This window comes from Sus scrofa, chromosome 4 (genome assembly GCF_054392235.1).
Source record: "Sus scrofa isolate SSC_HxYL_T2T_F1_AM1 chromosome 4, Sscrofa_HxYL_maternal_Yorkshire_Landrace_v2.0, whole genome shotgun sequence".
Lineage (NCBI taxonomy): Eukaryota > Metazoa > Chordata > Mammalia > Artiodactyla > Suidae > Sus > Sus scrofa.
Window position 1 is genome coordinate 81,566,525 of NC_139386.1, and position 26,815 is coordinate 81,593,339.

General features: G+C 42.6%; 1 protein-coding gene across 9 annotated transcripts in view; it reads left to right on the plus strand.

Moving 5' to 3' along the window:
- ATP6V1H (ATPase H+ transporting V1 subunit H) overlaps nucleotides 1–26,815 on the plus strand; it is a 58,251-nt gene that overhangs the window by 13,234 nt on the left and 18,202 nt on the right. For 5 of the 9 annotated variants that reach the window (XR_014842862.1, XR_014842861.1, XM_013993240.3 and 2 more), the window contains 5 exon segments: nucleotides 2,227–2,280; nucleotides 9,802–9,899; nucleotides 12,785–12,977; nucleotides 21,066–21,244; nucleotides 24,144–24,269. Coding sequence is in view for 5 of the 9 variants with exons in the window: in XM_013993240.3 (XP_013848694.2) it covers nucleotides 2,227–2,280; nucleotides 9,802–9,899; nucleotides 12,785–12,977; nucleotides 21,066–21,244; nucleotides 24,144–24,269 (650 nt within the window). In the remaining 4 variants the exon portion in view is untranslated. 9 annotated transcript variants of the gene reach the window in all.

Consider the following 26,815-nt stretch of genomic DNA (forward strand, 5'->3'; position numbering starts at 1 on the left):
TTTCCGGTGTTGTCGTGTTAGATTACAGATGAGTGTCTATGGGAAATACATTGATAGGAAGTTATAATTTAGACTTCAGGTGACTTTATTATTTTTGATAGATTTTAATTTGAAGTGTGAGATAGATACCATGATATTTTTGTTTAGGTTTATTTTTTGTCTTATCGTTGCCTGCCTTTGAGGGGAGCCTAATGGCCTTTTATATTTGGATAGAGAGATTTTGAAGTGTTGTGAACAAAACTAATTATTTTTTTCTGTCAACTGTTTACATTTTAACACTATTTTTGGCATAGTTCTATTTTATTTTATTTTATTTGTTTTTTTTTTTTTGCCCTCCCAAGGCACATGGCCAGGGATCCGATCTGAGCCACAGTTGTGACCTAAGCCACAGCTGTGGCAGTGCTGGCTCTTTAACCCACTGTGCTGGGCCTAGGATCGAACCTGTATCCCAGCGCTCCCAAGGTGCCACCTGATCCCATTACACCATAGCAGGAACCCCTGTAAATTTTTTAAAAAATTAAAGTGTAGTTGATTTACAATGTTGGGTCAATTTCCCCTGCATTGGCTTAGATTTTAAGGTTATTTTTACAAGAGCCACAAGTTTGCAGATTTTGCTGAGCTTGTGGGTTATTTAAAAAATAAGATATTTAGAATGTGAAAATGGGTATGTGGAAATGAGATTTTAAATTCCTAAATGTGTGTCGTTTGGGATCAGAATGCTTTAGTTAAATGGGTCATCTCCCTTTTTTTCCCAATTTTGAGATTAGTTCTCCCTTTGCGCAGACCTTGCTCTGCTTTGGTGTTAGCTATGGTCTAGTGGAAATGAGGCTCTATGGTAGCCGGGGTCCTAAAACCCAGAGCTGGCAGGAAAGTGCACGCTGCAGGCAGGAAAGTGCACGCTGCAGTGTGCCACTGACATTTTGGGTTGTTTCATTGTAGGCTTTTCCTTGTAGCAGTAACGTTAGGTTGTGCCTCATGGGTGATCGGTCACTTGTAGAATGGGGAACTGGGGTGGTGACCATATCTAGCAGTTGGGATATTTCTCTGGTCATTAGTGGAAGTGGATCTTCCAATGTCTAGAACAGTTTTCATTAGGATTGAGCTTCTTGGTGTGAGATAAATGCTCTTAAAGACCTTTCTGTGTCTTTCCAGCACGTTCTCTTTATCACCAAGTCCGTGCCGTGTTCAGGTATGGCCTGGCCTTTCTGCTCTGCAAGTGCTGTACCTCAGGCCCCCCCCGGGCCTCTGCCTTGCCTCAGTCTGTCTCTGCTTCTGCTGCCTCTCTCGCTGTGGACAGACACTTCTTCCATGCCTTTGGTCAGGATTATATCACCATTTTTTGTTTAAGGAATGAATGATAGTTTTGTTTGGGGGATTTTATTTTCTGATTTGCTGAAATGTCATGTGATAGCACTTTATCTGGAAGAGCTCTTTTTCTCTGTTGTAGCTGTTTTATTCCTCATAGAAAGGAGCACATTTTCATGATTCTCATAGAAATAAACTTTCAAAAGTCCAGATTAGTTGCAAATTTGGTTATTTTGTTCTTCGACTTTATAGTGACATCTGGGAGCCTTTTTTGGGTAGTTTAAGCATTATATCTGGGTTATAGGGGCTCATGCCTGGCACTTAGATAATAGTTAGTGAATAAAACAAAATAAAAATTTCCTTTTAGAAATTCACCATCTCTGTTCTCTCGCATCTTCAGTTTCTGACTTTCTACCTTAAATTTTGTTTGGTCATTTCTGTATAACATGTGAGGATTTGATTGTCATCATAACCCGTTGGCATTGCTGTGAATAACCTAATTTTTAAGTTCCGTGTAGTATCTTCCCACCATCAGGCACCTGTTGTGAAAGCTTTGCCACAGCGTATTGTGTAGAATAAATAGTTCAGCTTAAGAGAGTTGTCGTATCCGATAAACAGCCCAGGAAGTAAATCCTGAGGCCTGGAAACTTGTAGTAGCTTCACTTACGAAATTTAGTTGGAACTTAGTATATTCAGATTATTATTATTCCATTTTAAAGAATTTATTGATTACAGTATTATCTGGAAGAGTGTAATGGTATTTAGAATGTTATGTCGTCCCTGTGCTTTTTATTAGTTGATGTTACACTGTTAAGTAGGATTAGAACAGTTATAAAATTTGCTTAGCTCCCTTTCATAAGCTGATAAATTAAGATAAAATTAAAAACAAAACTAAGTAATAAGTTATTTATTTCGTAATAGAAACTGCGTGGTAGCGGTGTCGCTGTTGAAACAGGAACAGTCTCTTCAAGCGATGTAAGTACATTCCTTCTTCATTCACTGGCCTCTAACACCCTGAATATAAGTTATTTTGAGTCATAGACATTTAACATTTTCAAGATGTCCACTGGGGGCCGGGTGTAAGTGCTTGGATTTGGTGTCTCCTCTGGTTGGTTAATGGTGTGGAAGCTGTGTGGAGGCGCTTTCTGGGCTGTGCGGTCCCTTCCTGCTCTCGGTGATGTGGGGCGTCCTTGTCCTTCTGCTCTTCTCTTCAGGAAGCTGAATCTCAGCCTGAGACCCAGAGCGAGTGTCTGAACTCAGATGCTCAAGTCAGTGAATAATCGGTTACTCACCTCAGACTTCAGCCGTCTGATAACCTCTCTAATACCGTCTGCCAGATGCGTAAGCACTGGGCCGGGAAGCTGAAGACAGTCCAGTTGCCCGCGGCCCTGAAACCTGTTACTTGCCTGTGTTGCTCAGGCTTTAGTAGTAGCCAGAGCCACCCCATCCCCCCACCACTTTTTGGGCCAATTTCACCCAGTATTTATGTAGAGTCAGAAGATTAAAGGTTAAAACTAATCATGTCTCTTCAAGTCCCTTTCCTGGTTAGAGTTATCTCCCCGAATTGGGAGTGGTTTAACATTGCTGTATTCAAAATAGTTCAGGAATTGGCAATAAATTTGGACATGTAGAGGTTGGCGTGATTGGTGCCAGTTGAGAGAGGTAGGGGTAAAAGCTCAAAGTGTAGGTGAAGGAGTTCCCATCGTGGCACAGTGGAAACGAATCAGACTAGGAACCATGAGGCTGCAGGTTCAATCCCTGGCCTCATTCAGTGGGTTAAGGATCCAGTGTTGCCATGAGCTGTGGTGTGGGTCTCAGACACGTCTCAGATCCCGCATTACTGTGGCTGTGGTGTAGGCCGGCGGCTACAGCTCCTATTGGACCCGTAGCCTGGGAATCTCCCTGTGCCGCGGGTGTGGCCCTGAAAAGACAAAAAAGACCAAAAAAAAAAAAAATGTAGGTGAGGTCTGCCTGGCTTCCTTTGCTGAAATATTTCTGGGAAACTGGAAAGCATCTTTAGGGGATGGTGTCTCCTACCTGCCTGTAACACACCTAAACAGAGCTCCATCAAAGCCTTTCAGTGTCTGCCTTCATCACTGGTGCTTCTGTAACCTGCAGGGAACATCCCTGTGTGTGTTGAGTCCATTTCAGAATAGATAATGGGGCTTTTTGTGGGGCATGGAGTGAAGGATTTGCCAAGTGGTGTGTTAGGCCAGAAGATGGCCATCAGCCTTCTGAAATGGGACAGAATGAGGTGTAGAAGCAGGTGATCTTGGGGTCAGGGTGGGGAAGGAGGTGGTAGGCAGGGAGTTTAGACATTCAGCTATGAGCAGGTGTTTAATTGGGAATCTTTATATGACTTTTTATTTCTACCAGTTTGAATTTTGAAAAATCATTTATTCGAAAAGTTGTAGGCTTGTTTGTAAATTTTTAAAAAGGTATTTTCAGCAACATATGTCTTGTACATGTAAGCAGTTGTTAAGGTGCTTGTAAGTTATTAAAGCTCAGTCATGAGGTACAGGCTTTGGTGATGTGACATTTGTCATTGGCTCTTTTCCGTCCAGTGTGTGGGAAAAGCAGAACTGATCTGTTGACTTGGCAGGGGTTCATGAAGGGGTTTGTCTGGTAGACACAGACCCCTGCACCTCAACCGGAATTAGCATCGGGGTAGTTTGGCGTTTGGCCTTTGAAGGGCTTTTTAGTGCTCCTCAAACCTGAACATAGTCTGTCTCTTCCGGAAGATGCCTGCATTTCTGGAAGGCTACAACTCGGAAGCAGACTTTTAACATGTTGAGAGTGGGCATCAGCCCTTCCTTTGACGCCACATTTCAGCAGGGCTCTGAATCGGTACCGGGTGGTTTTGGAGCCCTCGCCATGTGTGGGCCCTGTTTGCTCACTTTGTCACCTCTCCTCGAGTAACCACACTCCGTCTTTGATGTAGGTCTTTGCAGAAGCCATGCTTCAGGGCTGAGCAGAGGCCACAGGAGGGGCACACAGGCTCGTGAGCAGCCAAACCTGCCCCACCCCAGGTGCACACCGAGGCACGTGGCTGGGACCGGGACCCTCAGGGGTCCTCCATTTTGCTTAGGCTCCCCAGACTGTTAAAATGTACCAGCATCGGGTCTTCAGATCCCTTCGGGTCTTCAGAGCAGACAAGCAGTTGGTAAACTGCATTCCATGTTGTCGCCACTTGGGGTCACTGTAAAACGGATGAAACAAGTTGGAGGCTGCAGAATGAGAAATCAGCCTTCATGCCACAGTCTTGACTTTTCAGATGGCATGACTGCTTCGGGATCCGTTATGAGTGGGTCATTTCAGTTGTTCTGCTTTAGAGGATTGTATGTAAATTAAATTTTCTTGAAACGCATTGTGTTGTTTTTACCCAGATGTAAAAATAACGAACATCAGAGTACATGTACTAACCCTCTCGCACCTCAGACTGCTCAGTTCTCTGTTGGCTCTTGCGTGGGAATTATCATTCCTGTTCTTTCGTGGAAGCCGCGCAGCCTTACAAGTTGATTGTTGTGTTGCTGCCCTGACCTCAGCAGGCATACTGTGCTCCCAAACTTTGGAGGATGTGGGAGAATCTGGGCATTCTCTTCCCTCGGTCCAGCTTCACTCATGCACATGCACAGTGGCCCTGGTGGCAGGAACCGAGGTCTGCCTTGTTGAAGCTTGTATGCAAGCATGAACACCAGTGGAATGAATATTGAGCATAGATTTGTGGAGCCTTTGAGGTACAGTGAGAGCCAAGGTTCCTTTCTGACAGTGCAGGTGGTCTAGGGTGGTGCTGTCCGGCTGCTTCCCAGCACTGCAAGGACAGATGGCTTCTGCGGCCTGGATTGGATAGCAGGTGCAATGGATTTGAAAGTAAGGTGGAGTGTCTTCTGCATTCCAGGCGGCGTAACCAGCCCAGTGAATGGTGTAGCATTAAGGAATACTTCTTTGAAGTGAAGAGCATCATGGACTTAAAACCTTTATATAGATTGAGTTGTTAAAAGTGCAGTAGACCTCTATAAGATTTATTAAAGGAAAACAAAGTTGCAAATCAAAGTTTTTCTTGTTTTGTTTTGTTTTTTAAAGACATACATAGAACATGTAGAAAATTTCAGCAAGGTAACGTAGGGATCTATTAATAGTGGGTAATCTAGGAGGGGTACTGGGGTGGGAAGAGTGACCTGTTTTTGTGCCGTCTTACACTGATTGGCTATTTTATCATAAACATGTATGGAGCATCTCCTGTAGAACTCAGGTCAGTAAAAGTCATGCACACAACTGTTAACAATAAAGGCTCCTTCCTACTCACAAGCCATACTTCTGATTTATAATTGTTCTTAACACTTGGATGCTGATCATGTCAGCCGCTTGTGGGGTGCTTTGAGCAGAGGGGTCGGGGAGCTGGGGGGCACTGGGAGTGGTGAGGTATGTGCAGCTCTGGGCCCCGAGATTCCCTTCCTTCTGTGCCCTTCCTTCCTCCTCGTGGCTTTTCTGTTTGGAAGGAGCAGTGCTTGACTTCTGCAGATACCACCTCGTCTGTGGTGGTGATTCTCAGCCTCGTCTTGTAGGAGGGACCGTTTCTCTGCTTTTCAGTTCTTGCTCACTTTGCCTTTGTTGGAAATCTCGAAAGATTTCAGGATTTTCTTTTAGTAGTTACAGCTATTTCAGGACTAATTTTCAGATGTCCTAATGTCTGCTAATAGAATAGGAAATTGTAGCAAAGAGGAAAATGTATACAGCAAGAAAAGATCAAGTTCATTGTTTGCACTGAACAGTGTGGAGGATGGGAGTTCATTTCTGTGTTATCTGCATGGAAATCAGCTTAAGAGAAATGATAGCATGGAATATGAGGGCTGCTATATTTTGTCCTTTCCTGCTGAGTGAGGTAAAAAAAATAAAAATAAAAAAAGACTTCGTTTGAACAAAATATGTCTTAAGACTTCATGTTCGGAGTTCTCGTCATGGCTCAGTGGTAACGAACCTGACTAGCATCCATGAGGACGCGGGTTCAAGCCCTGATCTCACTCACTGGGTTAAGTACCCGGCGTTGCTGCCGTGAGCTATGGTGTAGGTCGCAGGTGCGACTCAGATCCTGCATGGCTGTGGTATAGGCCAGCGGCTACAGCTCTGATTCTACCCCCAGTCTGGAAACTTCCACGTGCTGGGGGTGTGGCCCTAAAAATTTTTTTTTTTAAATAAAGTAAAAAAAAAAAAAAAGATTCATCTTTTACTCTCTGATGTAATGGGGATCACTCACACACACACACAACAAGGATAGAAATTTATATGTGGAAGCCGTTAATTCCACCTGGAGGAATCAGAATACAATGGCGCCTGCAGCGGCAGACATTTGTTGAATATTCTTTATGACATGTAGTGCTGAGAACTTATGTATTCGCTGATGGAATTATCCCCACAACCCTGGAATTTGTCCTGTTAATCCCCATTCTGGAGGTAGGAGGCTCACTCAAGGTCACTTAGCTTGGAAGTGGCTGAGCCTGGCAGGCTGGTTTCAGGGCCCTTGTCTGCAACCATGATGCTATGTCACTGCCTTTCTTTCCTGGTGAGGAGTTGACATTCGGCCTTGGACTTGTGGCTGGTGGGTCAGTTCAGCGAGAGAGAGCGGGGGAGAGAGCCTCCCAGGGAGTAGCTGGGGAGAGGCCTGGTTTTGCCGTAAGCAGGTGACTGCAGCCTGGTGACCCCAGCGCTGGCCGTGGGGGAGGGGTGGGCGATGACCCCAGTGCTGGCCATGTGGGGGGCTGGTGATCCAGTGCTGGCTGTGTGGGGGGCCTGATCGGGTGTGAGAGGGTGCAGGAAACCTCCACGTGCTGGGAGGAAGGAGGACGCGGACGTTGGGACAAGGTGTGAGGATCATTTTAAGACTGGAAAGATTGAGTCTGTTTAGGGGCTGAGCAGAGGAAGCCAGTCAGAGATTGGAGAGAGAGTTGCAGAGTGAAGGCGCTCTGTGTGGGAGTGGGATTCAGACCTTGCCAGGGCTGGGGTCCTGGCCAGGAAGAGCTGCGTCTGCTCAGTGAGAGAGGTGAGGGGGGCAGATGGCGTCAGCATGGGGATGAGGTGTCAGGGTGGCTGAGTGACTCACTCATGGTCTCCATTGCCCTCATACTCTGGAGAGAGAGGGGGAGGTGCGTTGGCCTGGAGGATGGCCGTGGAGCGTGGCTCCGAGGTGGCGGGGAGGACCGAGCAGAGCTGTTGGATGGTTCTGTGTGACTGTGCGTGTTCTCTGGGTGGGGTTAGAGCTGGTTGAATTCAAAGGCTTGCTTATCTATTTTTTAAAAAAATCATCGAGGAGTTCCTGTCGTGGCGCAGTGGTTAACGAATCCGACTGGGAACCATGAGGTTGCGGGTTTGGTCCCTGCCCTTGCTCAGTGGGTTAACGATCCAGCGTTGCCATGAGCTGTGGTGTAGGTTGCAGATGTGGCTCGGATCCCGAGTTGCTGTGGCTCTGGCAGCTACAGCTCCGATTCGACCCCTAGCCTGGGAACCTCCATATGCTGCTGGAGCGGCCCAAGAAATAGGAAAAAAAAAAAAAAATCATCGAGGGAGTTCCCATCGTGGCACAGCAGAAATGAATCCCACTATGAACAATGAGATTGTGGGTTCGATCCCTGGCCTCGCTCAGTGGGTTAAGGATCTGGTGTTACCATGAGCTGTGGTGTAGGTCGCAGACGCAGCTCGGATCCTGCATTGCTGTGGCTCTGGTGTAGGCTGGTGGCTACAGCTCCGATTCGATCCCTAGCCTGGCAACCTCCATGTGCCACATATGGGGTCCTAAAAAGACAAGACATTAAAAAAAAAAATCATTGAGTTTTATAGTGAGACCCAGAGCACAGTGTGAGTGAAAGACAAGGAGATGTCCAGTTGATCCCGTTTAATTGAAGGCAACCATTCCGTCTTGTGCCAGTGTCGCCGTCCCTGGGTGCTCTGGTCTTGGGTCGCCTCCCGTGTCATAGGAGAGAGCCCAGGTTTAGAAGAACATCTTTCACATGCACATTTCTAACACGAATCCTGAGCCATAACTAGCAAGGAAGAATTCATTGTTAGAATGTGTCACGTATTTCAGCCTAGTATGGTAAACAGACATGGTCAGAAAAAGACGGAGAACCGAGAAGTGTTTGCGTTGAGGAAGCTGACGATCAGTAGCAGAGGAGGGCTTGCCCTGGGTGCCTCCGTTCAGTACCCTCAGGGACAAGGCTTACACTCTTCTAAACAAGAAGGGTGGAGACCTTCCTTGACAGGGGATGCTTACCTGTCGACCTGATTGGAAAAGTCCATGTATATTTCCCATCGTGGAAGTTTGTTTTAGAGCTGAAAACTCACCTTTTTTTGGTCATTAATTTCTGCTCATGTTTTGCGTTTTCCAGCAAATTATATCACTGGACATATATTGTGCTTTTGGGCAACTGTGTTCACTCCTTTCTAGGTAAAATTTACTAAGATAACCTTTGTAGGATAACTTTGTATTATTCCACCAAATATACTTATATCATTGTGTTTTTGTATTTGAGGCCTGGAATTTGGCAAACCTAGTTTAGATTAAAACATAAAGTTTAAGTAGCATCGTGTATATTAGGTTTTGTGAATTTATGTAACCTCCATGGTCCTCGCCTTTCTTTTCTCTTGGTGTTAGTGTCGTCTTTAAGGCTGGAGTGTGAAATTTCCTCTTGTCCTTCCATTTCTTAGAGATGTAAGGCTCGTGGCAGATGTTTAGGGAGGAGGATCCCAGGCCAGCTGTGGGTTACCAGCTCTGCTAACCCTGTGGTGCCTGCAACATCCTGGCAGTTGTTATTCCGGTTTCAACCTTCAGATTTAACCTCAACTTCTCTAAGACAGTGCCATTGAACTGATTGACAAAAATCATCATCTTTCTCAAGTGTTTAATTAGACTTTTATATGCTGTATAGTTTTTTTAAACTTCTTATTTGTCAAGTTTCTATGGAATGTCTAGCTCTATGCCGAATGAATTATCTTAGTTAATCCTAACAACACCCTTTCAGGGTGCTGGGGAGGGATCATCCTCATTAAGGATGAAGTGAGTATTGAAAACGTTCAGAAACGTGCTCAAGGCCATTCAAATATAGGCCTATCTCAAAGCGTACACTTGTGTTGTTTTCATTTTATTGTTGCTCTTTGATGTCTGTGTAATTCTAAAGAGCAGTATTCTCTGTGTAGTGCCTCTGCTCAAAGGGTAAGTGAAACATTGTAAGATAATAAGCTGTTTATCAAACCTTATCCAAGACAGAACTACTTTGTTCCTTGACTTCCCTGACTGGGCATGTCCAGTGGGCTTGAACTGTGTTGGCCTAATTGGGCAGAAGTCAGCTTTGTTTTTAAGAGGAGGAGAGAGAAACAAATAGGAGGATTGACTTTTGAAAAAAATAATCGAGACTTTTGGATGTTCAGATGATAAGAAACTCTAGTAAAGAAAATGACCTCGTGGCGCGAAGTGCTTCCGGTGTCAGCCTGTGCTTGTCCCCGCAGAGCTCCCAGTACGTGCAGTGTGTGGCCGGGTGTCTGCAGCTGATGCTCCGGGTCAACGAGTACCGCTTCGCCTGGGTGGAAGCAGACGGAGTCAACTGGTGAGCCCTTTGCTTGTGACGTAGAGTAGCATTTGAAAGGTCTCTCCTTGATGTTCTCAAAGAAATCAATACACTTAATCATCCAAAGGAAGGTTTTTTTAAAAAAATGTCTTGTGTGGGATTTCTGCGTAGGAAACTCCCTAGAGACCCCTGTTTTCACTGGCGGCGTGGCAGGTGGGCCCCTCTGCCTGGCGAGCAGCACATCCTAGACCCCAGGGAGCAGGGGTCCCGCATACACACATGCATGTGATCTGTGCACATGCTCAGGGCCAGTGAGCCACCCTGTTGTTTAGGGAAAGTTGTTCCCATGAGGGAACCATTCACTGGTCAAGTTCCCGCAAGTCAGCCAAGGGCCAGCTTTGCAAGCAGCCCTTCTCAGGACAGACGTCTCAGGACCAAGAGGTTCACTCTTTTCTGACTACACAGATGGTGTTTCCAGGCTTTTCACCTTTTTAAGTGTGATGAAATATTTTTGGCAGTACAGTGAGAAAGGATGATTTATTTCACTATTCTGTCATCTTCTTAGGTGACTCCATCATTCTCCAATTTTCTTATAATCTTGATCTATAACATTTTTTAGCTTGGTTGAGAATAATGAATGAATAATGATGAAAGAAGATCTGGGATGATGAAATAGTGTGATTCTTCAAATTATAGTTACCAGAATCAAAGCTTAGGTTTATAAATGGTCCTATAGATCTGTGTGGTAATTGCATGAGAAATTTAATTTTACCCTATTAAACAAAAAGTAGATTTTTTTTTTTCTGTGTTCTTGGGAGACCTAGAAGAGAGACTAAAAGTCGTGAAACAGCATTTTGTACAGATACTGTGTACTTTGACTTTACTAGAAACTTGGAAGTTTAGCACTGATTTTTAAAATACTGGAGCTGAAGGGGTTTTGCTGGGGTGATAGTCTCCACAAATTCAGTCGCCATTTAGGAACATTCCTACCCATATTTGAAGTATTTTCAAAGTATAAAGCAGTATGTACACATGAAAGGTAAGATCTTTTTGTAAAGAAACATTGCATGATGAGCTGTGAGAGGTTCGTAGGTCTGACAAGGAGCCGGTGGTGTGCATGTGAGCCTGTGACCAGCTGTTTGTCTCCTTACTTCCCTGCACTGGCTTGATTTTTAAGAAAAAGTCAGGGTTAAAAAACAGAACAGAACATCAAGTAGTCACTTTGGTGCCACGGACCTCCTTTCTCATCTTGGTTTTGACAGTTGTTTGTGTTTGTCATGCTCTTTGTGTGACGTTGTGTGTATGTGTGACATTGTGTGTGTGCGTGTATGTTTATGGTTGTACCTGTGGCCTATGGAAAATTCCCAGGCCAGGGATTGAACCTGTGCCTCCTCAGTGACCTGATCTGCAGCAGTCAGGATTCTTAACCCACTGTGCCACAGTGGGAACTCCTGTACTGTATATTATGGGGAGTAAAAGAAACACATATGGTCCTTTCCTTTAAGAAATGTACACCCTAACTGGAAAATATTAAATAGCTAACAAAAGTAGCACTTAGGGTCTCACAGCATCTTTCAGTAACTTTTCCAGTGACTTTAAAAGTAGCAGTAGGGGAGTTCCCGTCATAGTGCAGTGGTTAACGAATCCGACTAGGAACTATGAGGTTGCGGGTTCGGTCCCTGCCCTTGCTTAGTGGGTTAACCATCCGGCGTTGCTGTGAGCTGTGGTGTAGGTTGCAGATGCGGCTCGGATCCCGCGTTGCTGTGGCTCTGGCGTAGGCCGGTGGCTACAGCTCCGATTCAACCCCTAGCCTGGGAACCTCCATATGCCGCAGGAGCGGCCCAAGAAATAGCAAAAAAAGACTAAAAAAAAAAAAAAAAAAAAAAAAAAAAGTAACAGTAGGAGTTCCTGTTATGGCTCAGAGAGTTAAGAACCCAACTAGTATCCATGAGGATGCGGGTTCGATCTCTCGCCTCGCTCAGTGGGTTGAGGATCCAGCGTTGCCATGAGCTGTGCTGTAGGTCGCAGATGCGGCTCAGATCTGCTCTGTGTCCTTGAGAGTGTGAACAGTGGCTGGTTTTGCCCATGATGTCCCTGTGCCTTGCTCTGTAGACCTGCCACACATAGGCCATCACAGATATTGTTTCATGAGGATGCTGGGGTTTAGGGGGGCCTCTCTGTCCCTTTGCCCTGAGCATGTGCTTCCTGCCCGCTGGATCAGTTCTTGTCCTTAAGGAAGAGTCCTTGTCTGTTCCCCTCAACAAGGGCCTTACTTGACTTAGCTTTTCTTCAGTCCTATTTCTGGGTAGGTATTTGGGTTTAAAGATTGCCTTATCCTGGAATCCTGTGTGGTGTGGACAGAGTCAAACCCTTCAGCTTCTCTGCAGCATCCTCGCTGCTAAGCACTCCTCCCTTGAAACCTTTCTGTCTTGGTTTCAGCTGACAGCATGTCCTCCATAAATTTGCAAACTAGGTTTGTGGAAACAAAAGGCTCTCAATGTCTGAGGTGCTACCCCAGCAGCTGCGGCTGGGGGGTGGGGGTAAGAGGCTGGAGTCACTGAGATTGACAGATTAGAAGAGGCCTGCCTGGAGTGAAACTCAGACCTTGGAGAGCATACGGCTCAGCCCGGCCCGTGTCCCTGTGCTCAGAGATCTTGGGGGCAGTGCCGCTGCAGGTGAAGTCAGGCTGCTGCCGTCCCTCCACGGGCTGTGCTCCCTGCAGCAGGGGCTGAGTCCTGAGACTCTGGGAAGAGGCTCACGAGCAGCTATGCAGGCCTGACCTCGGTGAGCAGGGGCAGCTTGCCTGTTCCTGCAGGCAGAGTGAGATGCAGAGAGACTGTTCCATTAGCGTGAGAAGGACCGTCAGTTATTTGTTCTTTCTTGCTGTCCTACTAAGTGTATTCCCAATGCGTGCTTCTTTTCAGCATCATGGGGGTTCTGAGCAACAAGTGTGGCTTTCAGCTCCAGTATCAGATGATCTTTTCCATATGGCTCCTGGCCTTCAGTCCTCAGATGTGTGAACACCTGCGACGCTACAACATCATTCCCGTACTGTCCGACATTCTGCAAGAATCCGTCAAAGAGAAAGTGACGAGAATCATTCTCGCAGCATTCCGGGTAAGCATTTGTGCTGTCTTTCTGTGGGGGTGTGTGTGAGTGGGTGTGAGTGAGTGTGTGTGGGTGTATGAGTATGTAGCATTTTTACTGTTGAGGTCCTTTAGCAGATGGGAAGTAGGCAAAAGTTCTTTCTTCTCCATGTAGTTATGATGGGTGGATCCTGGTGAACTTAAACCCCCACAGTTTGTGTTGATGGCAGGGAGGGGCCATGTGAGAGCCGCAGGCCCTTGTAGGGAGTGTGACTGTATTAAATTCAGATGGAGGGGGCCCTTTTTGTTGCCTCGTGTTCCAAGAGGCTGTTACTGAGGTGTTTCCTCACAGGTCCCTTATTTTAGGATGGGCCTGTGGTCCAGATCCTGGGTCTATGGACCAGCAGTGTACCTCTGAGCAGTATACTATTAATGGTGTGTAATTATTTTGAGCAGGAAAGTTATCCTGGTAGGATATTAGAATTTGGCGATTACTTAAGTCAGCACGTTCCTGCGAACAGAGAAGATTGAAGACAAGGGGAAGCCAAGCTGGAATCTCAACCCCAGCCTTCTGGTTGCCAGGCAGTTGTAGCCCAGACTATTGACATGTGGTTGCCCAGGGCCAGGGTATTTGCTGTCATAACTGTCTGCTCATAATTTGGGGTGCCTTAGCATCTGAATGGGCCCCTGCAGGCCTGCCGGGCGGCATCTGTGTGTGGCAAGGATTCAGGTAGGGCAGCAGCGATGGTGGACTTGGCTCTGTGCTCTGTGCTCAGGGCTCCCTGGTGCCCCTCCCCCCCCCCGCTCCTGGCAGTCACATGGTTGGTGCCAGCCTGTGGGTATCTCCGGTTCAGGGTTGGGCTTCTCTCGTTTTATGAACAGGGGTACTGGGGCAAATGGCACATTGCTGGTAGATGGTCAACATACAAATCCAAGTTACTGGCTTTGGAATTTGTGCTTGTCACTGTTGTTTGTTCTTAGACTTTCTTTAAGTAAACAACAGGGACAAATCAAAAATGCCAAATACTGCAGATGGATTACAAAAATGTGAATAGTATAAACATCACATTGGCCAAATAGAGTCATTAACATCTTTTGGATTTTTTAAGCAAATAGAGGGAAATATCTAAATAGGTGTATAATTTTGTTTTGTATTTAAAAATAAAAGTGGTATCATATATAAATTCTGTTCTATAACTTTATCCTTAACACATAATGAATATAGTTTCATATTCTTTTTTTTCTATAATGATTTTTATTTTTTTCATCATAGCTGGTTCACAGTGTTCTGTCAATTTTCTGCTGTACAGCATGCTGACCCAGTTACACATACATGTATACATTCTTTTTTTTCACATTGTCCTGCTCCATCATAAGTGACCAGTAGTTTCATTTTCATGCAGAAGATCTTCAATATTCTTTTTAATGTCTCTATTCTACTGTGTGGATGTGAGGTGGTTTATTTAACCCGTGTTCTGTTGATGGAAATGGGAGGCCATTCCCATTTCTTTTACATATCTCTGCCCTCTTGGATGAGCATTTCTGTTGGATGAGTTTTTGAGACGAAGTTGGTGAGTCAAAGAACATACTTGTTTACAGTTTTGATAGATAGTATCAAATTACCTTTCAAAATGTGCAAACGTACACTTCCATTAATTATGTTGGGAATGCGTATTTTTCCATTCTTTCTCTTGCATTTTATATTATCTCTTCATTGTTACAGATAATTATGTGAAGATGAACTCATTATTGAAAATTTTTGTTAATAATGAATGAAGCTGAGCATCTTTTAATATTTTATCATCCATTTATATACCTTGCATACATTGCTTATTCATAGCATTTGTCACCTTTTAAATTTTGATATTTGACATGAAGGAATTCTTCCTGATGTTTGTAGTTAATAATAATCATAACTAATGTTTATTGGAAGCTTATTCTATGTCAGCCACTGTCCTAATTGTTTTTAATGTGTTCTGCATTAAATATCCCAAGAACTCCAGGCAGTGGGTGTTAGGCCACAAGAGGTTAAGTAATTTGCCCAAAGAGCCAGGAAGTGGCAGAGGAGGAATTCAGACCAGGCTTGATGACTCATGTTCTAATAACCCCCATGCTGACCTGTCTTTGATGCTGAGAATGGAAATGTTGTAATTTATTGACTGATTTCCATGCCGTCACCCTTGATTCCGTCTTGCAATTAGATTATCCTGGGAAGATATCGTTTTTCCCTTTGTATGCCTTTCACTTCTGGGTAATAGAATGATCAACAGTTGCCAAAGTAATGAACTTGGAGGTGAAGAGGATTTTTTCTGCTTATATCTACCTGTCTTTGTCTGTTACATATTTTTTACATTAAAATATCAATCTTTCCAAATATTGAAGATCATAAACATTTATCAAAAAGTTATTTCTTTGGATAACTTGTTAATAATGCAACTTGTTTAAGATAAAATATGGGTGTGGGAGAGATGCTGCAGACGGCAGAGTCTTATTTCACTTGTTGTCTCAAAGACTGCATTTCTAACTTGATCTTTCTCCTTCAGCTTCTCTAGACCTACCTGGATTTTTTGAAGTGTTATTTAGATAATATAGTAAGTGCTGTGAATTTTAGGGAGAAATGACAATGCTAATAATTTATAGTAATGACTTGAGGTTTAATCTAAAGCTCAGCATAAGCTGCTTTATTTTATTTTTTAGAAACTTAGGACATTTATTTTATCAAAACAATTAATTAATTTACTGTTGCAGTAAAGTTTATTTATAATATTACATTAGTTTCAGGTGAGCAACATATTGATGCAGTGTTTTTACAGGCTCCATTTAAAGGTACTGCAAGACAGTGGCTGTATTTCTCTGTGCCGTGCAGTAGACCGTTGTCGCTCGTCTGTTCTGGGCATAGTAGCTTCTATCTGTTAGTCCCTCCCCTCTTGCTGCCCTGCCTCCACCAGCATAAGCTGCTTTGAATATAATGTATGTGGAGCTGTTCTAACTGAACATCCCCAGACCCTTCTGAGCATGTTGTCTCTGCCACGAACTCCCATAGGTTTTCATTTTAGATCATTGTTATGTCAAATACAGGCAGGTATCCCTAATATCATGTATAACAGATGACAGGAGGTAGCTGATACTGGTTGGATCCTACCTTCAAGCTCTTCCTTTGCTCTCTCTCCCCCTTTCCTGTCCTATCCTATCCTTTCTTCTTCCTGCTCCTGTTCTTCCCCCAGCCCCCATTTCATGGGTTATCTGATCACCTCTCAATGTGTGGGACGTTTACCAAAGACCAGTCATGTGACAGGCAGTGTGTTTTTAGTCACTGAGGGTATGGAAGGACGAATATGACAGAATTCTCTTTCTCAGAAGCTTGTATTTTGTTTGAATCTTTGTCTTTGAGGGAGTGACTCCATGATGTCACCATGAAGAATGTTTACACTATACAAAGTTTAAAAAGTCACAAGATGTGTAGAGCCATACTGAGATTCTTAGTTTTCCTTTGACCTGATTTGGGAGCTCTGCAGATTGATCATCTGTTTTTTATGGAAGATTGAGCAGTGCAGAGTGGACAGGGCTCGGGTGAATCTTGGACCTGGGTGGCTTGAACTCTCAGCCTGTTTCTCCATCTGTGAAAGATGGTTTTTGAGACTTCACTCACTTCAGGATTGGGTAAGGATTCCTCCAGGTGCCTGACAAAGCGTCCCGCAGTAGCGAATACATAATCCATTTATTTCGTAAAAGCACATCAAAAAGTACAGCCCTTTGCCTCTTTACCCACCACTGCTGTAAACTGTATCCTTGTCGGTTAACGGGGAAGCCAGCAGAGGTTGAGGGCTGTTCTATTTGATTTAGAAGAGACGCCATGAACATTTTACTGATGTTCTTCAAGGTTTAAAAATCTTGTCTAAACTTTATTTGCAGTTTCAAATTTTTACCCACAAGGCATGGAACTTATTTCTAGACTTCTGTTGTCTAATTTGGATTTTGGATTATTCGAAATAGACCCCATCTGTTGACAGGTATATTTGTTTTTTGGACTCCTCTTGTGCTAAGTTGGGACAGTATAATCATTACATGAATAATATCAGGAGAATATCTCTAGACATCCACAACTTTGATGTCCACAGTTGAGTTACAAGTTGAGCCATGAGTAAGGAATGATAAAGCCATTTGGTTTAGACCAATCAGTAGATGAAAAAATAATGTGTCCTCTTCCTCCTCTATCATTCTCAAATTCCGGTAACCTTTCATAAAGATTTCACCAATGAGGTTGTTTGAGGATCATCTAGTTATGCATTTTTTTCCCACATCTTGAAACTTAGAAGGAAATTTTTGTGCTGAAGGCTTTAGGAAGCTTGCTGAGCTGCTGTGAGCCGAAGAAATCTAGCAGCTGTTAATTCTTTTCTTTCCATTTGGCTGGGGAATTTTATTTTTGAAAATGTCAGTCTCACTTATTCATAGCAGGTGCTGGACCCCAGGTCTCCATAAATGTTATTCCGTTGGTTAACTTGATGTGTCAGTCTTCAGTTTCTAAAATAAATTAGGGTGTTAGGAGGCTGTGACTGAGAAAGACATTCAAGACCATATTTGTTGTCTAGAGTCTTACATCTGTTGTGACTTTTATTTCTCTTTTTGGCTCTGCTTAGTCAGGAGCCCACATAATATGTCAGATAATAAGATAAATTGTATTTTACAGCTGCATGGTTTTCAGCAGAAAGGCTTAGGAAGAAATAACCACCAAATTGAATTTGGCTTTACATTAGCTGTGCTAACCGTGATGTTTAGATCACACCCGCACACATTTGCACACACAGACACAGATGTGTACAGACCTGCATCTTCCTCTGCAGGCACTTCAGTCATAACCCTGTGACAGAGGCTGACTCTGGTTTGGGTGTGTGGGGACTGTTTGCCCTCTGCTGTGACATAGAAGTCTTGCCATGGAGGAGTTTTACTTCTACGTCTGTCCCTCAATCCTTGTTTCAGGAATTTCTTTTCTTGCTCATTAGATCCTAGGTTTAGATGAGGTCAGGTAAGACGGAGACATTTTTAATCTCTGGGCGCATCCTGTGACACAGTGCCACTCCCACTGTGGTCTGCGTGTCAGGGCAATGCTGTCAGCTACAGGCTAGCAGCCTGCGATGGAAAAGTGAGGGTTAACATTTAGCAACTTACAGTAACTTGACATGTCTGTCAAATTTAATAACATAAAATTTGAGCCTATGTTTTTCATGTTGTTTAAATTGACTTTTCTAAAAATTCTTTTTTATTGTCTAGTATTAAAAGTATGTGTTCATGACTAATTGGAAATTAAAAATCTGACGGAACTGGTCTTCACCTCAGATGGTTGGAGAAGCACTGCTTCACCATGCATTTCACGGTGGTCATGGTGGAGGAAGGATCTGAATTGTCGCTTTGGTCCACCTCGTGCTGAGGAAGTCAGGACCGCTTTGCACCGTTACTTGGACAAAGGCCAGAGTGATATTTGTGCTTTTCATTTCGTAAAGGTGAAGATGCCACTGAGGCTTAGTATCTTTAAAGAGTATGCTGCTGTCACATTATCTAGATTTGCTTCTGGCAAATTCACTTTCTCAAGGATTTTTCATAACCTTTTTATTTTTTATAATGAGAAAGAGAGATGATGTTTTGTGGGAAAAATACATGGGTCTTATCAATTGAGTTGACGCAGGGTTGAAGGAAAGGGGAGAGTCAGGTATGACTGGGTTTGGAAGTGCTGTTCCCTTAGAAAGTTGAGAGGAGAGGTGATTTCACAACACCATCAGGCTCTTCTTGACTCGTTCTCTTGACTCGGTTGAGGTTTTAGTTGGAACCATTAGTTATGATAGCATCTTAAATATGAAGTGTCACTCTCCATTCGACAGATATGTAGTGAAAATAACAATAACAAAGGACCATATGAGAGGAAGAGAGTTGATATCTTTGATAAACCAGAGGAGTTACAGTAAGAAAAGTAACTGGAAAAGGTAACAGAGAAAAACTGAGTAAAATTTTAAGGAAAATCTCACAAAGAGGGGTGAAGGGAGGAGTTTCATCAAGGAAGATGTCAGAATTCAGGGCTCGCGTAGTTTAAGGTCTTTAATGGAATTCCATTATGGTCAGAGAACATGTCCTGTACAGTTCCAATTCTTTGAGATTAGAGATTTGTTTTATCTTCATCTTATGGTCCCACATGGTGACACTGTACCATGTGTATTTGAAAGGAATGTGAGTGTTGGAGGTTTGTTTCATTTTATATAAATGTTGGCTAAGTCAGGGACAGTTTCAGGTCTTAAGATTAAGTGTCTATCCATTTTGATAGTTTTAATAGTTTTTGTGATTGGTATAAGTTAGGGATCCACTTTCATTTTTCTGTATGTGGTTATCAAGTGTCCCTAATGGCATTATTGAAGAGACTGTCCTTTCCCCACTGGGGATTTTTGGCTCCCTTGTCAAATACTAGGTGACCATGTATGTGTGGGCTTATTTCTGTGCTCTCAGTTCTTTTACATTGGTCTTTGTGTCTGTCTTATGCCATTACCAAGCTGTTTTGATCACTGTAGCTTTGTACTTCAGTTTGAAACCAGGAAGTGTGATGTCTCCAGCTTTGTTCTTCTTTCTCAAGATTGCTTTGGATATTTGGGCTCTTTTGTATTTCTGTGCAAACATTAGGATTGCTTTTTTATTTCTGTGGAAAATGTCACTGGAATTTCAGTAGAGATTGATCTCACTAATTTCCATATGCTAAGTGTCTTTATGCATTTATTTAGTGGAATTATAAGAAATATAACTTCTTGCAAAAGTAAAGAAATGACTTGGAATTTTTTTTTTTTTTGTCTTTTTGCCATTTCTTGGGCCGCTCCTGCGGCATATGGAGGTTCTCAGGCTAGGGGTCTAATCAGAGCTGTAGCTGCCAGTCTACGCCAGAGCCACAGCAACGTGGGATCCAAGCCACGTCTGCAACCTACACCACAGCTCACGGCAACGCCGGATCGTTAACCCACTGAGCAAGGGCAGGGACCGAACCCGCAACCTCATGGTTCCTAGTTGGATTCGTTAACCACTGCGCCACAACGGGAACTCCATGGAATTCTTATTCTAAATATTCCAGGATTTGTTGAGGTGGGGGCATTGACGGGCCTTTCTCACCAGCTTCGTGAGGGTGGCTTTCTTGAGACCTTCATTGTTCTTGTTCTGGACCCGAGTGTGAGCATTCTGAGCACTGCTCATAAATACTAGTTAATTGAGTGAACAGTTTATCTTTAGAAATACTTAGATTCTTTGGCTCTTTTTTTTTTTTTTTTTTTTGTCTTTTTAGGGCTGCACCCACGGCATATGGAGGTTCCCAGGCTAGGGGTCCAGTCAGAGCTACAGCTGCTGGCCTATGCCACGGCCACAGCAACATAGGATCTGAGCTGCATCTGCGACCTACACCACAGCTTACAGCAACACTGGTTCCCTAACTCACATAGTGAGGCCAGGGATTGAACCCACATCCTCATGAATACTAGTCGGCTTTGTTTCTGCTGTGCCGCAACAGGCACTCCCTCTTTTGCTCTTTTCATAAGTACTGTTAAAAACAGAAATCACAGAAGAAAACTAAGGACTTTGCTCGAATGTCACACAACTTTTCTGATAATTGGGTTTTTTATTTTTACTTATTTTTTTTCCTGATAATTTTTGAAGCAAAAGAGTTTTTTTAATTGCTCTCTCTCCTTTGTGCACTTTTAGGTTGCTTGGAGGGGAAAGGGGTCACTGAGTAGGAATTAGATAGAGATTTGCAGAAACAGCCTTTCATAGCATCCTAAGTGCCCTCTCTGGCCAGCTAGAGGGGCATTCACGTGGTGTGCTCAGGAGCAGGGCTGTGAGAGGGATTGTGGTTGTAAGTGTGCTCAGTGTTTTGAGGCTTGTCTGGCTCAGTAAAATGCCTAGTGGACTAGTAAGCAAGGAATCAGCAGGCCGCTTCTGATATGGGGCCGATGCTCGGGAAGAAGTAAGGATTTGCGACACAGGCCTCCACTTACAGATGGTAGTTAACCCGGGACTAGGAGGGGAGAGGGAGTGAAAGCAGGTGCCGAGAACATCACAGAACAAGTTACCTCATTCCTCATCGTGTCTTTGTCTAACCCAGAACTTCTTAGAAAAATCAACTGAAAGAGAAACTCGCCAGGAGTATGCCTTGGCTCTGATTCAGTGCAAAGTCCTCAAACAGCTGGAGAACTTGGAGCAGCAGAAGTATGACGATGAAGATATCAGTGAGGATATAAAGTTTCTTTTGGAAAAACTTGGTGAGAGTGTCCAGGATCTTAGGTAAGGTGTTCTTTATAGTTCTCAGAGACTGCGTACAGTGGGCCTTGTTTGCCTTGCCTCATGTTTTAAGGAAATCTAAATTTGTTACTAACTATACACTCAAAGGATTGTACTGAAACATTCTATCTTCTATTAACAATTAGGGGATATGGAAAAATTGGCTCATCACCATGGCAACAGTTGGCTAGAGCTGTGTGGTGTTTCTCTTTTGAGGGGAGCCCCCCCACCCCCCGTTCAGTGTTGTCTGAAATCCGACCCCCTGTTCTACGTAGGTTATGGATGCCTTTGAGGGTCTCCCCCTATTTTAAAATATTTTTAGGCAGGAGTCATTAATCAGTGGAGGAGATTTGCTCATATTTGGAAAGAGTATTTTTTTCCTGCTTCTTTGAAGTTTCTGTTGGCTTTATTTTTCATATTTAAAATTATGCAAATGACGTACACACAGTAAAGACGACAATCCCTTTGGCAGTGCAGAAGCGACTCCAGGCTACCCTGTCTTCCCCACTCCTTCCTTGCACCCCCCCACCCCCTGGTTTCTTGTGTTTACTTCCCAAAAACCTCCCACCCCTCTGCACGCACTTGCACACACGCACACACCCACCGACACACACAGACACACACAAATGGGGCTCTATGTGTTCTCCTGGATCTTGTTCTCTTTTGGATGGATTGGGTTTGGGAGCTAGGCTCACTCTAGTGGGAATTGTTTGGCTATTTCCTCCACGTGTGGCCTTGGACAAGCTTCTTAATGTTTTAAAGGCTCAGTTTTCTGGGAGTTCCCATTGTAGCTCAGTGGTAATGAACCCAACTAGTATCCATAAGGATGTGGGTTCGATCCTTGGCTTTGCTCACTGGGTTAAGGATCCAGCATTGCCTTGACCTGTGGTGTAGGTCGCAGACATGGCCCAGATCTGGCGTTGCTGTGGCTGTGGTGCAGGCCAGCAGCTGTAGCTCTGATTCAACCCCTAGCCTGGGAACTTCCATATGCTGCGGGTGCAGGCATAAAAAGAAAAAAAAAAAGTCTCACTATTTCCTTTTGGTGAAATAGTGATAAAAGTTCTAACCGTGTAGGGTTTGCTCTGAGGTGTCTGGCAAATGCCTTCAGTATAGCCCGTGTTCCAGAGATGTATTTATTATGTGATTCAGTGCAGCCCATAATCGAAAGGCCTAGAAGCTTTTTTAGAGATGGGAGGTGTCACCCTTATCTGTAGTTTGTGTGAGTTTTGTGGAGGAAGGCAAATGAGTTTTGTCCTTTCCTATAATTTCAAATGTGAGTGTGATGATTGTAATACAGTAGGTCAGTAGTACACTTGCACTTTGTACAGATTATGTTTTATGATGTTTATTTAAAAAAAATCTATCATTAGTTCTTCTGTACTAATGACTTGAGACCCTTCTATTTATGTATTTATTTATTTATCGGTTGTACCCACAGCATGTGGAAGTTCCCTGTGGTTAAAAATATGCCCTTGTCACTGCTGTGACCAGGCCAGGGATTGAACCTGCACCACAGCAGTGACAATGGCATATTTTTAACCATAGGCCACCAGGAAACTCCCAGGGCCTTTTTAAAAATAAATAGGATTAGCGATAACTTTCTAATTATTTAATCCATGTTAGCCAGTTGTTATTACTTACCGATTTTTTCATGTTTTGAATTTGGTAATTTGAAAAATATTACTATTTATATAAAACTAATAAGGTGCTAGGTGCAGTTGAAATAGATTTGTCTCTATTAGGATATTCATGTTGAACAATATTAGTTAACTTATGCTGACTAGCCTTACATTAAAGTAAATCACTACTTTAACAGGATACTCTGATCAACTTAGTCAGTGAATCCTTGTTATACTGAATGACCAATCAATATTTAAATGGCGACTTCTTTTTAAAAATTTTACTTGGAAGAAAGTAGAAGCCTGTCCTGTCACTATGTTTGTCCACTGGCTAACTACATTAGAACACTTTTGTATTATGAAGCTTTGTGTAATTGTTATTCGATATATAGCAAATAATTTTTTTGTTGTTGTTGTCTTTTTGCCTTTTCTAGGGCTGCTCCTGCGGCATATGGAGGTTCCCAGGCTAAGGCTCTAATCGGAGGTGTAGCCGCCGGCCTACACCACAGCCACAGCAGCACAGGATCCAAGCCGCATCTGTGACCTACACCACAGCTCATGGCAACGCCAGATCCTTAACCCACTGAGCAAGGCCAGGGATCGAACCCGCGACCTCATGGTTCCTAGTCGGATTCGTTAACCACTGCACCACGACGGGAACTCCAATAGTGAATAATTTTTGAATTGAAGTACATTGTAGTTTGTTACAGGTACAGAGGTTTTTGTTTTTAATTTATTCATAATGAATTCAAATAATGAATTACCCCAACATTGTTGGTAATCATATTTAAAAATATTGTACTGATATATGTGTTTTTATTTTTGTAGTGTGGTATCATAGTTTATGATTTTTATATTATAATAGAATATACTGTTCTATTTTGTGTTAAAGAAATATACTTTTACGTAAGTTTACATTAATGTGTCTAGTGGTCTGGCAAATAACAATATTTTAAGTGGCATGGTAAAAACAATGCTATATTATTAGAATTTTAGTGATGCACATATATGTATATATTAGTGTAAGGATTTTGAAAGCAGGTGCTCCTTTTAATGTCTCACGATGAACATTCAGATTTGACAGGACCTTATTATCCTAAATAAACTTCACATGATTTATTGAAGATTATTTAAGCTGTTTACACTGTTTAGAGGTAATTTGTGAACGTACAAAAGATCATCAGTCTTTGCAGTTAAACCATCAGTTAAGATGTTTTGTTTTTTAAAATTTTGGACTATCTCTTGGATTCTTATAAACTTTGAATTTTTAAACATTTTTATAGCTCATTTGATGAGTATAGTTCAGAACTTAAATCTGGAAGATTGGAATGGAGTCCTGTGCACAAATCTGAGAAGTTTTGGAGAGAGAATGCTGTGAGGCTGAATGAGAAAAACTATGAGCTCTTGAAGTAAGTTTTAAATTCCAGTTTACACTGTATAAACCCATTATCAGCACACTCAAGAACACGTTTTTGTCACGCTTAAAAATTTTAGATTTTCCATGGTTTCAATTTGTATTTTCTCTTCTTCTTCTTTTTTTTTTTTTTTTTTGTCTTTTTTTTTGTCTTTTTTTTAGGGCTGCACCTGCAGTATGGAGGTCCCCAGGCTAGGGGTCCAATCGGAGCTGTAGCCGCTGACCTACACCACAGCCATAGCAATGTGGGATCCGAGCCACTCCTGTGGCCCACACCACAGCTCACTGCAATGCCAGATCCTTAACCCACTGAGCAAGGCCAGGGATCGAAACTGCATCCTCATGGATGCTAGTTGGGTTCATTAACCACTGAGCCACAACAGGAACTCCTCAATTTGTATTTTCTTGCGTACTAATGTCGTTGAATATCTTTCATATGCTTATTGGCCATTTTGGTTTTTTTCTGGGAGAAGTGCTTGTTCAAGTTTTTTTTTTCTTCCCATTTTATAGGAGTTCTATATGTATTCTATATATTGGAGTTCTATAGGTATATATAGGTATATATGTGTGTGTGTATATATGTATACACACATATATATAGTTCTGTATGTGTATGTGGGAGTTGTATATGTATTCTTTTTGTCATATATATTCATCACAACTATTCTTCTGTGTCACATGCTGTTTTACTCTTTAATTTTAATGTAGCTCAGTTTACCCGTCTTCTACTTTATAGCTGTTGCTTTCTTGTGTCTGGTTAAGAAGTTTCTGCTTGCCCAAGATCATGAAGATAGGCTTCTCTCTTACCCGATAGAAACTTTATTGTTTAACATCCCACATCTAGATTTCCACTCTGTGTAGACATGATTTTAGGGTAAGGTAACAAGTAGGTCAGGATTTTTTTTTCATTACATAGATATCGAATTGAATTAACACCATATATTGAAAATGACATTCCCCCCCCCCTGCTTTGCAGGGCTTCCTTTGTTATATAAGATGACCTAAAATGTGTAAGTGTCTTTCTTTCTTTTTTAGTAGAGATATAAATCACATTCCACATAATTTACTCACTTAAAATTTACAATCAGTGGGTTTTAGTACCTTCACAAAGATTTGTAACCATCAACACAGACAATTGTAGGGCCTTTTCATCACTTCACAAGGAAACCCCATATCCTTTGGCCATCACTTCTCTGTCTACCCATCTGCCCATCCCTAAGCAACCTGTCTCAATGGATTTGCTTACGAGGATAATTTCTTGTAAGTGGAATCATATAACATTTGTCCTTTTGTGACTGGCTTCTTTCATTTACCATAATGAGTTCAAGGTTCATTCATGTTGCAGCATTTATTAGTATTTTCCTTTTTTCAGTCATGTATTATTTTATTATATGGATATATTACACTTTCTGCTCATTAGTTGATGGGCATTTGGGTTATTATGGAAAATGTTGGTAATAAGCATTTGTGTCTAAAGTCTTATGTGGACATATGTTTCTTTTGCTGGGGTAGATAATATCTAGGAGTAGAATTGCTGAGTCCCATGGTAACTGTGTTTAACCATTTGAGAAACTGCTAGGCTTTTCCAAAGTGGCTGCGCAATTTTATATTCCCTCCAGCTGTGTAAGAGGGTTCTAATTTCTCCACATCTGTGTCAGCACTGTCTGACTTTTTCATTCTAGCCATCTTTGTGAGTGTGAAGTGATGTAGCTTTGTGGTTTTGCTTTGTATTTCCTTGATGGCTGATGAGTCAGGCACCTTTGCATGTGCTTATTGGCCGCTTTATATCTTTGGAGAAATGTCTATGCAGATTCTTAGTTCATTTTTTAAGTGAGTTGTCTTTTTATTGTTAGTGAAAGAATTCTTTATATATTTTGGATATAAGTCCCTGATCAGATAATATGATTTGCAAATATTATCTCCCAGGTTATCTTCTCACCTTTTTGATCATGTCCTCTGAAGCACAAACATTTAAAAATTTTGAGGAAGTTTAATTTATTTTTTCTTTGGTTCCCTTTGCTTTTGGTGTCATTCCTAAGAATCCATGGCAAAATCCAAGGTTATGAAGATGTATTCCTGTGTGTTCCCTAAAGTTTTTTTGTAGCTTTAGCACCTCCTTTTATGTTTGATCCACTGTGAGTTCATTTCTGATGTGAGGTAAGGGTCACTGTTCATTCTTCGGCATGGGTCATGCAGTGTCCCAGTAGACTTCAGCGTTTGTTGAAAAGACTATTCTTTACTCATTAAGGGCGCTTGTATTCTTTTTTTTTTTTTTTTTTTTTTTTTTAATGGCCACACACATTAATGGCATCTGGAAGTTCCTGGGCCAGAGATTGAATCCGAAGTGCAGCTGTGGCAGTGTGGATCCTTTAACGTGCCAGGGAAATTTGAACCTGCACCTCCACAGCCAAACTGCTGCAGTCAGGCTCTTAACACACTGTGCCACAGCAGGAACTCCTTGGTATTCTTAATGAAAGTCATTTGACTCTAGACACATGGGCTTATTTCTGGTCTCTCAATCCTGTTCTGTTGATCTGTATG